The following is a 16151-nucleotide window of genomic DNA, read 5'->3' as shown; positions in this document are numbered from 1 at the left end:
AGGCTCCGCCACGTTTATTCCATACTCGAAGGCTGATTGCAAGATAATCGGAAAGCGGCTCTGCTTCATGGAATTGTAATGGACCGAATTGGAACATGACAGAGACGAGGAGAAACAGAGAAGAGCCTAACGTGATCTTTGGTCAGAATCAATAATTTCTTCATCAAATACATTTTTTGAATGTTTTAATTCATTCAGATATATTCTCTGCGAGTTAGGTCACTTTGGATGATCCATGACATTTCAAGACAAACTTCCATTAAGCCATTTGCTTACTTTAATGAGTCAGAGGGGAAAAGAGATGGAAAATAGCATTCATCTTCTAGGTAGATTAATAATCAAGCTGTCAGATATAGAAGTGAATTCCATTTTGATAAAACTATACGATAACCACGCTAGTTCGTGCAATATTTCATTCCCGTCTCCTCTGGGAATTGTCTAATGAAGAACTCAATAATGCAGAACGTTTGCTACCCTATTTTTGATAGCGAATGTTTTTCACTCTGCTTGGTTGGTTTTAGAAAATTTGATGGATTTGTTAACCCAGTTATTTATATTAAAAAGTTCTTTGCTTTGGAGGTGAACATTATTTCATTTTGCCAGGTGAAATTTTTTTGCTTGAACAAACTTCTGAACTTTTACATTGATAAAATGTATGACGTGAACGTCAGTATTTAAAGCAAACCACGCATACCTATATTATTCGCGTAAATACATATAAAATACCGATCGTGTTCAATTCCTAAAGTGCATCGATGTTATTGTTGTTCATCAATGGTTACATTATCTCTGTGGAGCTGAAAAATTTATAGCTGTCCAAACTTTGTTAGAACCACTATACGTAGTTCATCAATATCTCAATGTCTATGTATGCTCAATTTTAAAAAAACATCGAAATAATTGTTAATGTATATTCACTGAAGAGTTTGTAATCAATTAATGTACATTAACGCCGTTTACTAATCGGCCTCTCAACTTCCTGATTTTCTGGGTCATACGGGGTGAGTCAGCTAATCTGGTGTTATAAATCAATATCCCAGGAACTAGACCCAAAAAAAAAGACTCGATAAAACTTTACAATGAATAAAGACTTTATTATTAGTCGCGTCAGCAGTGGTGTCGGTTCTCATTCCAGTTCTTATGAATTCCTACTTGAAAAGAAGGAAATGGCTATAACAGAAGAGATATTATATGGGTCGGTTCAGATCTAACATAAGATCAAAATGACCAAGTTTTATCTACTATTTTTATAATATTTTATTATGTCTATCACTCATAATTTCAAGTATATTATATGGATATTTCTAATTATGTAGATATAACAAGAAATTCTTAATTCATAATATGGGTAATGGATTCTCATGAAAAAATGAAGCATCATCCTTATACAGTAGGGATGTGTGGGTACCCGATATTACGGGCTCAGGCGGGCGTCCGCACATGCGTGCAGTCGGTAGTCCGACTATTTCGGATTCGGTCGGGTACAGTCGGACAGATTCGGACGAGCTCCCGCGGGCCGCGGCCCAACTCTCATGACTTGTTAATACTTGCAATAAGCATCTGCAAAATCTGGGGGAAACTACCGAAAGGCCCCATCAACCCAGGACAACCAAACTTCGGATTTATAGTAATTGAGGGACGAGAAATCGAATGAGACCATTTTCAGAACTGGCAAATAAAACGTTCTCGAGATATGCAGGGTATTCTAAAAGTGCGGAAACCCCCTATTATCTTGATAAGAACGCATTTCCACGCAAAATGACTAACCCTAACCCTAACCCTAACCCTAACCCTAACCCTAACCCTAACCTAGGTTAGGTTAGTCATTTTCCATGAAAATGCGTTCTTATCGAGGTAATAGGGGGTTTCCGCACTTTTAGAATACCCTGTATATCTCGAGGCCGGTTTATTTGCCAATTCTTTAAATGGTCTCATTCGATTTCTCGTCCCTCAATTACTATAAATCCAAAGTTTGGTTGTCCTGGGGTAATGGGGCCTTTCGGAAGTATACCCAAAATCTGTTTTATATGGAATTTTGAAATAAGATAATTTGGGAGCTTATCCGAATCTGCCCGACTGTACCCGACCGAACCCGAAATAGTCGGGCTACCCGACTGCATGCATGTATCGGACGCCCGCCTGATGTTTTCCGAACCGACCCGAATAGTCGGGCCGCACATCACTATTATACAGACAACTTGTCCCCACTGAAAATAAAATAAAGGAAGAACCGGATGTAGTAAAGAATTAGATTATACTCGGTAAGTTCTTTGCTCGTTTAATTTAATTCTGAAACACAAAGCAGAAGGAATGGGAGTTATAGGGGTCGCGGAAGCCCTACAGCAATGAGAACCAAATCATTAAACCTTGTACAAGTATCACGGTAATTCACGTTTCCTTCTCGAAGGCATTAAGACGGTTTGCTCGTTACATCCGTGACAGAGGAGGACGATTGAACGAAACAGGCGGACATTTAATTATGAACAGTCGTGTAGGAGGAACTGAGGAATAAGTGTGAGCTTAGGTGACCGAGTATGCCGTCATCTTCTCGTCATTCCCTCGCGACAATTACGTCGTCACGTAATGCAGTCCATCGAAACAAAAAGAAAGATGATAACCATGCTGACCATGGTAATTATTTCATTTTCAGTGACCGTGAAGATAACGGAACCTCCACATGGTTATGCCTATAATAATAAAAAGAAATATAATATTGAATCTAAGGATATTTTTAGAATATACAGGACATCCCATAAGAACCAATAAATTTATTAAATTTATGTAGAAGTAATACTTGAAGCCAGTACTAAAGTACTCTTACTTATGTCCTCAAAGTGACCAACTGCTTGCTAGTCGTCCATCTACCCTCTGTATACTGCGTACTGTAAATAATTCAACTCAATTGTAATAGCATCCTGCGCAGATTCCTATGACAAATTAATGTTCAGCTGCATGGAATATATCTCTCGAGTGTGTTGCATTGATCTCAGTTGCAAAGATGGTATGCAATCCTCTACTCGTACAATATGTATATTCCCATAATATTGGTACGACGTACTGCACGATACAGAATTCGAAAGCTTTATTCAGTCTCTAAAGATCTTGGAATGTGAGGAAAATGAGGAAGTAACGTTTAGATGACTCGTAGATTCGCGAATTATGTGAGAATGCGTTATAAGTAGGTTAACGTTCTATAACACAGATTAGAATTAAGTCGGCTCGTTTATTTTGTAAAAGCGTATGGAATTGTTTCTGTAACCATTGTGTAATAGTCTTGAACCTCTCTGAAGAGTCAATGAATTTGATTGAAAGCACACCTGTTAACGCCAACATTTTAACTGGACGCTATTGTTGATGATTCCTTGATGACTGTGGGTATGGGAAGATGGGAGTTTTATACTTCACTCTGCATTTAGGAAGTAGTTAATAATATTAGCATACTGTTGTAGATTTCGATGCAACGTAGGGTTTTCAATTTGCTTTCAATCTTGGGAAAGACTAGGGATAGCCTAGATAGAACCTCCTGTCTTCACAGATAAATAATATGATGGGACATTATTTCCCGCATTTCCTTTTTAATTGAAAAATCTCGGTTACCTGACTGTGTACAGTATGTAAATGTATTAAGATCTATAGATTAGATAGCGAGTCTCTAGCTCTCACGAGAATAGTATTTAATTAAAATATCATCTGATGGAGTGTACTTAATTAATGAACAAAGACGCCTAGATGAATCGTGACTGAAGTTATTAAAGTATTTATAAATGAAAGCTATTTTTGTGATTGAAAACCCGCAGATATGAAGTGCCAATATCGTAAGATTTGACGTAAAATCATACGGGCAGATGGTTATTTGTATGTACGACGAACACTGACCATCACCATCTTTGGTAAGGGCGGTGATTTGCGAGTCGAGGAACGCTTCCGGAACAGCGAGCATACGAATTCGTTCGACTGATGATAAGCGACTATTGTCGGCTCCCGGATTGAAAAGGGAAATCTGGCTGAATGGTCTTCGTGAATGGAATGAAGTAGTTCTAATAAATCACTTTGTCGCCGTTTTTCATTCTCGTATGAGAATAACTGTATAACTGTAACAATGTTAATTTTGAGTTGTATATGAAATTTATACAGGATGAGTCAGATAAAGTGTTACAAACTATTATCTCGGAAAGTGTAGCAACTATCGAGCTAATTCTTGTGTGGTGTACCATATACAAAATTTTTCTAAAGCGGCTATCATGGAATCAGAACAAACCTACGTCGTCTGTTTTAAATGGGATACTATACTAATTTCTTTTTTTTTTTAAATAGCTTTTATCAAACTGGATAACATTTACTTGAACCATCTTTTGATATTTGTAATAGTTAATAAATTATGGCAAACGGAATGTTGAAGGAGCGAATAGCCGGAGGCCTCGAAAGAGAATTAAAAGAGACGTATTTTGCCTTAAAATTTATTTTATTAAATATTAAAGATGACGATAAGTTACCTGCAAACATGTATTTATTCGTTTCATAATGTTATAACGTACATCAGATAGTACTGTTGTATTTACCAACAGTAATGACAAGCATTTTGTATTCGAGTTTTCATATCTTCTTTTGTAATAGGTCAAGTTTCCATTTATCCTTTAAATACTCCCATAAGAAAAAATCGAATGCAAAATGCTTGTAAGTCGGTACCTGCAATAATGTTGTCCAATAAACAATATTATAATAGTTATAATATTGAAAAAAAAAAGAAGAAATACATATGTTCATAAATACAAGTAAATATTGAACACATGTTCAATATTTAATAAAATGAATCTTAACATAAAATACGTCTGTTTCATTCTCCTTGAACGCCGCCTATGAAGGATATCAAAAAATGGTTCGAGTAAATGTTATTCAATTTGATAAAAGTTATTTAAATAAAAAAGATTAGGTATAGCTTTCCATTTAAGAAGGACGACGTCAGTTTATTCTGATCTTACGGTAGCCAGTTTAGAAAAATTTTATTATACACCACACAATCAGGCACTTCGTACCATTTAATTTAAAAAAAGAATTAGGTGAATAGCTGTTATAGTTTCCGAAATAATAGTTTGTATCACTTTACCTGATTTACCCTATATTAGTATTATGTACAGAATCGAGCATGGTAGACCTTTCTAGAAAATATTGCGAGAAGCCTTTTTCCCTTTTGCTAAACTAAAATAGCACACTCTACCTAACCATATACATATATGTATAAAGTAAATTAGTGGATCTTCTTTTTCCATGATTTCATTACTCCAGTTCTAAAGGCTGTGGTTGTCGTGTTAGGACGCACACGTGATATTTTTCACACAAGGGTAGATGTCGCGTGCAGAAACCACTTTGTAATATTTCATTCATTTTTGGATAATTAAACCCTTGCCACATAATGACGAGACACACTCGTGACGCACCTTATAGTTCTAATGTGACAAAACTGAACCGTACCTGTGTTATAATAGAATTTGAAGTATAATTTCAGTTAGAATTTACACAGCCGAGAATCTCTAAATATAATTTAATTTGCATCAACATTACAGCAATGAGTAGTAAGCTTTGGTGAAAATGATGAAAAAAAAGTCCAGCAAAGGTTTAATAATGTCCATGTATCCTTTGACAAAATTATTCTAGTGATAATTATTTTACGAGTTCAGTTTGCTCTAGAAACACATAAAATTTGAAAGAAAAGAGCAATAATTGTATTAAATTATACACAAATACTCGAATAATCCATTTGCTTTTAAATATTTGAATACTGAATCCGTTAATTATTGTCATTTAAGATCGAGGTAGATTTCTATTCGAAGAACAATTATCACTCTTCGTTAACCGTGCTATTAAAAATGTACAGTGTCGGTAGAACGCGAAGTATTCCATAAATCCTCGAGATAACGAGAGAAGAACGAAGGGGCTTGCTTCCACCGGAAATTCTAATGATTTCACATTTTCTGTTCCTACCGAAGAGGAAGAAACGCCGCAGACACGCATCTTGAAAGCCGAGTTCACGCAGATGTATTAAAACGTCCAGGTGTTAACTAAAATGTGCAGAAGAGGATTGTAATTCAGAGAACTGTATATAAAACTACAGTTTATAAATACTTAAATAAAATAACATAAATTTATCTATCATTTTGAGATACGCGGATTCACCTCATGGTAAATCTCAAATTATTCTCAACATAGTGATCCAAATATCAGCCGGTTGGAATAACTGTTCCTGGAATGCCTTGAATCATTCACAGGCCACATTCATCGGTCCCAAGGGGGATCTTCATTCATCCAGCTGCTTCCAACGTAACGGTTACAATACTAGACTTAAAAGGGTATATTTCAAATTCGGCTTGCAATGGCTCATTCGATAGCTTATGAAGAAAAAATAGTCTGTGCCAAGTCTTCAACCCTATATCTTATCTGGGAAGGTACTAATGGGCAAAAATGTCAAATCACGTTTTTTGGTCAATTTTTCCTATGTTTGTGATGAAAAATTCTGAAAAATATCAGAGATACTTCTATTTACATATGAGACACATACAACAGGAGCTTCGCAAATTTTTAAGTTGAAAATCCAAGATGTAAAAAATTGAAAAGTCCCCAAAAATGCTGAAAAATGGCAATTTTGTATTGAAGGAGTCGCAGATCTGAATTCATACTTTTTTTTATAAGTGTATATCACTGATACTATTATTCTCAATTTTTGTGACATTTTTTGTTCGGGTACGCCATAGTTAAAAAAATAAATGAAAACTGATTTTTTCGCCATTTTTGCGTGTCATAGTTACTCATACGCCAAAGTTTTGTCTGCTCTTTATCAAATAAGTGTGTTATAGAACAGAATAGGAATTAAAGAAACTAAATAAATCGGATTGATTGAAAATACGTTAAAAATGTCTATTATCTTTTTCAACTACGCATCTGAACAAAAAATAAACACTTAAATAAAACATCAAACACTAAATAAAAAAATATACACTTATCACCATATTTTTTAGCATTTTTGGGGGATTTTGATTTTTGACAGCTTGGGGTTTCAATTAAAAAATCTGCAAAGCTCCTATAATATGTGTTATATAAATAGAAATGTTTCTGATTTTTTTCAGAATTTTTCATTCACAAACATAGGAAAAATTTACTAAAAAACCGTGATTTTACATTTTTGCCCATTATTACCTCGCCAGATGAGATACAGGGCACAGACTATTTTTTCTTCATAAGCTATCGAATGAGCCATTGCAAGTCAAATTTGGTTTAGTAGCACTTTTTACTACCTTATCCGGCTATACTATACCCTTTGCCCGCGCGCAACACCCTGCAACCGCAAAAGCGTTCGTTTCTCCGACTAACGCAACTAAACGACATGCTTATCCTTGAGACTGATGCTGAAACTCGTAGACCGAGAAGGAACCGCGTGGAACCGTTTGCAGGCTTGAACCAGGGTCAGGAATCTATAGCAAGCGATGACGCGAAGTCGTTCCGCGTTGTGTGCTTTCTTTTCAATTCGCACGGCCAGACCGGTGATGCAAGAGGACCACAAAGTCGAGACAGATTTCACGATCGATTCGAATTACCCGTTCGAGCCGTACCACGCAGCTTAACGTCTAATTCAACCCCATCATCCCCTATCCCTCATCCCCCTAGAATCACGGTTCTTTCCCTCGATGGTGTTGCACACCCTTTTCGACGCTGCAAAAAGCTGCGAACGGGTTTTCGAGAGCATATTATGCAGATACCACTGAAAACACGGCTGCGACACCGTCTCTCTACATACGTACACGATGATTACACGTTTGATGCCCCTAGTTTTCGACGCAGATGTTACGTGCTGGATGGGTTTTCCGGGCTATAGTATAAATACTGTTCTCTGCGCGCAAGAAGTCCCGCTGGACGGCACAGGGGCAACAGGGGAATACTACGCACACATCAACTGATCCCCTAGTTTAACACGAGTCTAATTAGTAGATGTAATCGCTTCGACCAGTCATATGTCACGACTGAAAGTACGTGTGAGCTGAGGTGGGGCACGAGCAATCAGATTGCGTTATTCGCAGGCATCTTCTTGTGATTGGTGGGCAGTACGTTTCAATTGTTCGAAGGATTTGTGTATGTACATACATACATACATACTCGTTTCGTATGTAGTCTATTTCATATAATTATTCTGTGAAAAATTTCTATCTATATTACAAAATAATTAAATAAAAAACAAAAGAGAAATTCAACTTTCACTGCTTTCAAAAGAAAAATAATGTTCATGAACATAATCCATCATCGGAATTACTGTTATCCTTTTTCCCGCCTTCTGTTCAAAAAATTTTTCCGCCATTTTGAACCGCCATCAATCACTGACAACGGCAAATACTGATACATGACAAAGGTTACGCAGAATATTTCCGGGTAGAGATAAAATCGAGCAACTTCGAGGACACCATGTGCATCGGATCAGTAACGTACATCCTTCGGTGCATATATATATATATATTATATTGTTTATTTTCAACGGAGGCAAAACGTACAGGATGCACGACGTGTATTTACCGCGGATAACGGAACTACGCCGATACTTGAACGTTCCTTATTGCTCGAACGAACGAGAAAACGGGACGGAGACACGCATATGAAGAAAAAGAAACAAGGAAGTACCCGTACGGTATCGTCATCCGGCTGAACAAACCTCCGAAAGGATTTCTTTAGATGGAAGATTACAGCACAGACGGTAAAAGTAAAATCACATTCGTTGACTCACAAGTATCGAATAATAACGAATGCTCGCTGTAGCATACTGGTCGATTGTTTTCGACGGATAACGGTAATCGATAAAAAGCCATGGGTTTGAGTTGATCTATCTGGGAAATTGCATCGTCGAGAGCTTACATCTCGATATCTCGAACGGTTTTGAAGGCAATTAGATCCAAGTTCGATTCGAGTAATTAGCGAGGTTATACTCCCAACGAGTCTTGTATTTCCCGCTTTCAAAGGTTTCGATTGAAAATTATAATTGAACAATCGAAACTTTGTTTGATGTAACATGTATAACGCGTAAAGTTTCAAAATCGTCCTTCCGGAAACGGGTGCAAACAGAAAAAAGGTTTCAAAGAAACATTTAAAGTGTCCAACAATATAGCTGACGCTTTCAACGGGTATGAAAGACTTTTTTAAATTAAGAATTCTCTGAAAGTTGGAATAGGAACTAGTATAAACAAGTCTTCGGAGTTTCGCCAGCTTTAAAAAAGTTTAATCAGTCGCTGCAGAATATTCGAGAAAAATTTTAATAAGTCTCTTCCGTTACCTCCACACCGGCTTTCATTTCCGGATGAAGACCATCCGCCATCTTTCAATACCTAAAAGTATCCAACTTTTAAAAAGCTATTAAACAATTTATGTTATTAAATTGATTTATTATTATTTTTTTTTATTTTGTATTTAAAAAGATAACCTAACCGGGTATACTTCCGAAAGGCCCCATCACCCCATTTCCACGCAAAATGACTAACCCTAACCTTAACCCTAACCCTAACCTAACCTAGGTTAGGTTAGGTTAGGTTAGGTTAGGTTAGGTTAGGTTAGGGTTAGTCATTTTGCGTGGAAATGCGTTCTTATCAAGATAATAGGGGGTTTCCGCACTTTTAGAATACCCTGTATATCTCGAGAACGGTTTATTTGCCAGTTCTGAAAATGGTCTCATTCGATTTCTCGTCCCTCAATTACTATAAATCGGAAGTTTGGTTGTCCTGGGGTGATGGGGCCTTTCGGAAGTTTCCCCACCTAACCTCAAATGGACATAACTGCAAATCGCAACTTTTCACTAAAAATACTTGGATTCATTCTTTGCTATAAATTACGGCCAGCTTTCAAGCAATGTTACCGTAACTGCATACAAAACGATAACACAGTTACCTTTGCTCGCATTTCAAGGTATAAAATTTCCATAAATTTAACCAGTTACGATTCAACGTTTTAAAGCACTATAACGTTACCGTTGATTCAACGATATCCGTCTTCTCTGCAGAATAAGAATAGAAATGCAAACAGAACCAGAGTCCGGTAATTAACGGCAGAAGTATTAACACAAAAAAATTCAACGCCGTGAGTTAGATTTAATTAATAACCATCGAACGTAGCCCGTGGTGGCAGTCTACCCAGTCGTTGGAGTGCATTTTCTAAATTAATTTCCGTCCGACTTGAGACCATGTTTTCTGTCCTTGATATTTCCAACGATTTCCGGCGACGAGGGAACTTGATGGCCCTTCATGTGTTCCTAAAGCGATTTTTATCGTTGGAACCGAATGGTACCGGATCGATACAAAATCAGAAAGGTCAGATGAAATTCCTGAACAAAGAACTACAACCGCTATACAAGTAGTAATTTTTTAAATTCTGGGAATTTTAATTTTATTAATCCCTAACTGGTATTGAATTAATAATGAAACATTAGTATTCCCCTGCAGCAACATGTTATTCCTGTTCTAGTAATGTAATTTTTCAGTGTCGAGATTCAATTAGAACGGACCAAATCGATCCCGATATCATCTTTATAAAAAGAACGAAACCGGTTTCTGCAAATTCAGTTAGGTAGTGCGCTGTGTATTTCTTGCTAACAATCACAGAAACAGTTTACACCCGTTGGCCGATTTACTAGGAAGGAATAATTCATGCCAGAAAAAGTACGACCACAAAGGTACTTTTTTATCACCCTAATACAATCAACAGTCGCTAGTCGCATGGACATTAAGCGATGTTTACGACATAATTCAGGTTTTATTATACATATTTTGCGTCTCAAAAATGTTCCTGCTTATTTTAAGTGATTTACATCGTCGCGTCGTAACCAAGCTACGATCATTAAACAAATGTGAAGGATGATGTATTCGCAAGATCATATTCATGGACATTTTGATACACATTACGCATGACGCCACTTCGGTTTCATTTATATTGTTACAAGCTAGAAAATTTCTATTCTGGTTGAAGAATGAATTGATGAAATTTAATTATTTTAATTACTTCAAATTTACAAATTTTAACAAATTGTCGTGTCTTCACGGAGCGTTACCATCATAGAAATTTCGATCGATGATAATCATTCATTCATAACCCATCTCTTTGGGAATCCAAGACGCTCGAGAGAGAGAGAGGGACGATTATAAACAAGAGGAATGGCGTGTTAGACACGTTAATTTAATATAAAGTATTTTATACTCCAATTAAACTCGTTCGTATGTAACCGAGATTCAAACAAGTTACAACGCATCGATTGAAACCACACTGTAACACCAGGCAGTATATAATTGTAAAAATAGTTAAAAGCCAGTCTTCTACGCGTGAAACGAGAAATCATGGATCCCGCTTTGTTTCTATCAATTAACCGAGTCCTGTTGCGCGACTAATCAGAATACTGGCACGCACGAAAAACCCTTCACTGTGGGCCACCGGTTGCGCAAAAAGTTCGCTATGGAGGATGTCGTCTGTTAAAAACAATTGGGTATGATTTAAGACGAAAACGGGGTCATGTAGATCTGAGTGGAACGAGAGAATCGACGGTGTATGGTACGCGTGTACCGAGATACTTCGATCGACGTATTAAAAGGGTTGTTGGCCAGGCTAGCGAGATTTATGATTGTAAATGAAAAAAGAATCCGAATGGGAACGCTTACCCCAGATAACTGGATTCGCCACGAGTCTTCTCGGCTGTCGCTCGTAAACAGGTATCCCGGGTTCAAGTCATGAAATGTCACAAAGGCGCGAAACCATACCTCCCACGATACTTCCAGCACGAAGTCTGCTGAGCGACTGTTGCGTCCCGGTCCCGGTTTGTTCACGATTCCCCTGCACGCCGGCTCGCGCTTCTCCGCGCGTAAACGTCAATGCGAGTGCTCTGTGGCATCAACCTACCTTTGCAACACCTTCCTGCACCTTTGGTACCCCCCTCCCCCGACTAAGCCACCCTGGGCAGGATTCGTTTGTAAATAGAGACGATTCCCTGAGTAACGTTTTGCTATTGCTTCAATTACATAAAAGTACCTTTGTGCTGGGTATATTCTGTACACACATGATTTTGTATTATAATTTAATGTTGAATTATTAATATTTTAAATTTGTTAATCAAAGAACGTTTAATTGATTATATTAGATAATAATTTATATAAAACTTTTATGTAATGTAAGAATATTGAAATACTTTTAATTGTATAGTAATTAAAAGTAGGACAATTCTGTGTTAGTAATTAACATATATAAATTCGCGCCAAAGTTTGCCGCTTATATTGCATTTCCTGTGTTCCTTTTTTTGCCACTTCCGCTTTGCTAACCATATTCGATGGAAGCGCTACAATAGTTGGTTATACATTCTCAACCAACTAATGGCGTTTCTGCGCAAGGCAACCTAAGATCGACGCGCCACGATAGTCGTAACAATTTCAGACAGTTTGTTCCTCGTTTTCACGCCATTATGGATTCTTTAGCGAATTACGCTAGTGACGGGGACAATAGCAATAATTCGGAAGATCCTAAGGTAGGTACGATATGTACTGATGATTACCGATGAGATATTGATGACCGTTCTGCTGATGGCGCATTTTCATTTCGGCAACCATGACGCCCGAGAAATGTTTTAATGTACACATTCGACATGGCTTCTTATAGGATAGATTCCTCGTCATTCGATGATTTTACGATTAAGAATGAATTCATTAATATGTTAACCATCTCTAGATTATGAGACTTATATAAATCTATAAATTTAGTTTTAAGTAACAGAAGAATTGAATGTGACCAATTACACTTCATCTGTAATTGGTTCATTCAAGGTTTAATCTTAACAATCAATGTATTTAATGTTTTAGGAAATATTTTAAGTCACAAACAATCTAAACATTTAAGATTAATAATAGTAATGTAACATATGAGAAATTAATTTAATGTTTTATCGTCTTATTGTATTTCAAAGGTACCATATGAGATGCACAGTGATACCGATAAAAGGGCCAGTGATGCTAATTATGACCCAGTACAAATGGACATGAGTGAGGTACAGTGAAATTGAATGTTTGCAATTGCTTGTTTATAGTTTTAAGTATGAAACGTTGCAACAATTACTAGGAAGATGTGATGACGTTATGGGGGCTGTATGTACATGTAGGGTCACATATATGATATATAAAAGAAGGTTTAGTACTTGGTTTTTAGAGGTCATGTCGATATTGCATACATAAAATACAGTTTCACCATAGCACATTTATTGCACAATTCTCATATTCATTATTCAAAAACAATTAAAGCTGGTACGTTTAGTATTTTGTAGATAAAGAATTGCTTCATAGTGATTTTCTATGTGCTAAAACAATTTTACTTATTTCTTGTGTTTATAATGACATTAATATAGCTGTAAATAATGTATACGATACAATGATAATATAATTTTTATTGTATGGATGTTGTTGCAGGGCATTGTAATCATTGTATGGTTTATGTTATATGTATCGCTATGAAGCAATACACTTTTGCTTTTCATTATTTTTATATTTTAAAAGTTACATGACATGACCTTAAAGCCTAAATTATCGCGTGGCAGAAGCAATGAGGGGTAGAAATTGAAATATTTAAATTTTAAGTAATATGTAAATGGGAATAGTGCCATTTCGTGAGAAAATATTAACACGTAGCTCTGTTGGTAATACATGATACAATATCTACGCACCTCGGCAAGGTCTATGCTGTGTGAGGGTCTTTCAAGACTACCCCAAGTCCTATTAAGAAGACAGAGGTGAGTAGAGGAAGCTGGAAGAAGGTAACACTAACAAAAAATCAACCATCAAAGAAACCACATGTACAAACATATTCCAGTAATATAACTAACTGCTAAAGCAGATAAATATGAAGGGCCCGCATATTCCTACTTTTAATTAAATGGAAAAAAAAATATCTAAAATGAAATTTGCAGTGAAATCCAAGTTTCTGCATTACAAAACCTTTTGTATCGAGTACAACCAAGGATGTGAGAAAACCAACTTTTATTTTTGTAAAAAGAAAAAAAGAACATTATTAGCATTAAGAGTGTTTTTTTTAAGTATCAGATATTAGGATTTAGCCATTTTTATCTGATAACTACAAATATTGCAAAATTCAATTTCTACGTGCACTGAAATTTTGTGATCTTATTTCTTCTGTTATGAAAATTATATAATTATAAATTTAACTTGAAAAGGTGCAAAATTACAGTGGGTGAAAAATTGATTTTTGCTAAATTGAGGGTACTAAAAAAATATTTATAATTCATAATTCCTACAATTATAATTGAAATTTATGTTTCACTTCATAAAACATGTGTAAAGTGCATAAATAACGTGCTTTGTTTTTATTTCTTTAGGAAAGCAACAACAACAATTCGTCCAGGGAATCCAGTAGTGAAAGAGCGAATAGTCCAACGACACAATCAAAATCAGACTCATCCCATGCATTACCTTCCCCCTCAGACCAGAGGTAAGCTGGTTTGTTTATAAGCTTATTCTCCTCTGAATCTTAAACAAAATGATCGTTCGTTCAGAATATTCTTTTTATTAAGAGAGACTTGTTACAATAATTACCATAAATATATCCCTTACATGCAGAATAATAATACGAATCTGTGTGGTATATCCTGCAGAACGTAATCGTTTTACAGGCGATCTGATCATGAAAATCATACAGCAAACTCGAAAGACGAACACAAACGAGGTGATAGATCTGACCGTAATCGTCACATGAGCGACAAGGGAAGAAGATCATCGTACGATGATAGAAGGCAACGCGAGAGTGGTCACAGGGACAGAGATATAAAAAGAAGTCGAGACGATGAGAGAAAATCTCGCGACGATGATAAGAAAAAAGAGAAGAGTTCCTTGGGATCAAGCAGGGATGAGAAAAACGAGGAGAAAGAAAAGAATGATAAAGACCATCATTACCGTGATGATCGAAGGGATCGTAATCGCGACAGAGCCGACCGAGACAGGCGTAGAGACAGAGACCGGGATCGAGACCGTAGACATTCTAGGGATGATAGATCAAAAGATAGATACCGCGACGATAGATCTAGCTATCACAAAGAAAAAGACCGCACGCGTTCGAGATCCAGATCAAGAGATCGGGCGCCTCCTCCGTTCAGAACGATGAGTTACAGAGAAGAAAAAGGTAGAAATAAATTAGCCCAATTGGAAAAATTAGGAATCGAATTAAAAGCACCGGAAGGAGATACCGCGACACCGAATATTCAGAATGAACAGAATTATTATAATCCTTTGGCCACGGCAACGCAAGGAAAATACGCAGAACAGATACAAAAGAGAAAGCTTCTATGGGCAAATAAGGTAAGAACTTTCTTATTAATGTTATGCTACTGTACTGTAGGTTTGTATGAATTATATTTATTGTGAAATTCATGTTCATAGTCGAAGCAAGACGAGGGTAAAACATCCACAACAGCTTCGACTGCGAACACATGGGTGGGAACGACGTTCACTCATGACCAGGATGGAAAAGTAACAGCGAAATTTAAGAGATTAATGGGTATTAAAGACGATTTGCCAACAACTCCGACGGCAGGTGCGAAACCAGACATATTAAAGAAACAAGAGGAAATGTTTAATAACATGGAACAACAGTATGAAGTAGCACGTGCTACTACCCACACGCAGCGTGGAGTTGGACTCGGTTATGCCACTGGTGGCTATCAATTTCCACGATAAAATACAATAAAGATGGATTTATGATTAAATAATCGCCAGCACAGGCATAACACGATTTTTGTCCATTGTTTTTGCAATCTTGTCAGGTCGATTGGGAAACAGAGTTTTTATTTCAAAGTCGTTATCAATAGTAACTAGAGGGTACTTGCTAAGCTTACGAATCGAGGAGATCCGAAAAATTTTGTTAAAGTTATGTAATTATATTGTAAACAGTAAAAATAAATTTATAAGGACTCTGGAAGGGGCTCTCTGCTTTCGACTTGACGATGATTATCTCTGATCCAGTTTCTGTTTGTGGGAGATGTGAAGATGAAAAATCTTTTTATGCTAAGAACGTGCTTTACAAAGTATAATTTACATAATAATTTCTTTGTATCTATACGTTGTATGTAAAAATACATAGAAGATACACCGACA

The 16151-nt window shown here is 36.6% G+C and overlaps 2 protein-coding genes across 4 annotated transcripts in view; one reads left to right on the top strand and one right to left on the bottom strand.

The window, feature by feature from the left end:
- Positions 1-11951, bottom strand: part of LOC114880143 — a 24940-nt gene extending 12989 nt beyond the window's left edge. Inside the window, exon 1 of the mRNA XM_029195807.2 lies at positions 11670-11951. The gene's annotated coding sequence lies outside the window, so the exon portion shown is untranslated. The remainder of the gene's footprint in view (positions 1-11669) is intronic.
- On the top strand, positions 34-16151 carry LOC114880145 (arginine/serine-rich coiled-coil protein 2). 3 transcript variants are annotated; one of them, XM_029195814.2, is made up of 5 exons: positions 34-141; positions 12962-13042; positions 14381-14493; positions 14675-15356; positions 15438-16151. In XM_029195814.2, the coding sequence occupies exons 2-5, from the start codon at positions 12974-12976 to the stop codon at positions 15732-15734; spliced, it is 1161 nt and encodes a 386-aa protein (XP_029051647.1). In that variant the 5' UTR covers positions 34-141; positions 12962-12973; the 3' UTR covers positions 15735-16151. The 3 variants fall into 3 exon arrangements, with proteins under 3 accessions (XP_029051647.1, XP_029051644.1, XP_029051646.1); XM_029195811.2 differs by lacking the exon at positions 34-141 and adding an exon at positions 12343-12526; XM_029195813.1 differs by lacking the exon at positions 34-141 and adding an exon at positions 12446-12530.

The sequence above is a fragment of the Osmia bicornis genome, chromosome 8 (genome assembly GCF_907164935.1).
Source record: "Osmia bicornis bicornis chromosome 8, iOsmBic2.1, whole genome shotgun sequence".
Taxonomy (NCBI): Eukaryota; Metazoa; Arthropoda; class Insecta; order Hymenoptera; family Megachilidae; genus Osmia; species Osmia bicornis.
Note: the sequence above shows the minus strand (reverse complement) of the source record. Positions and strands in the feature narration are given on the sequence as shown.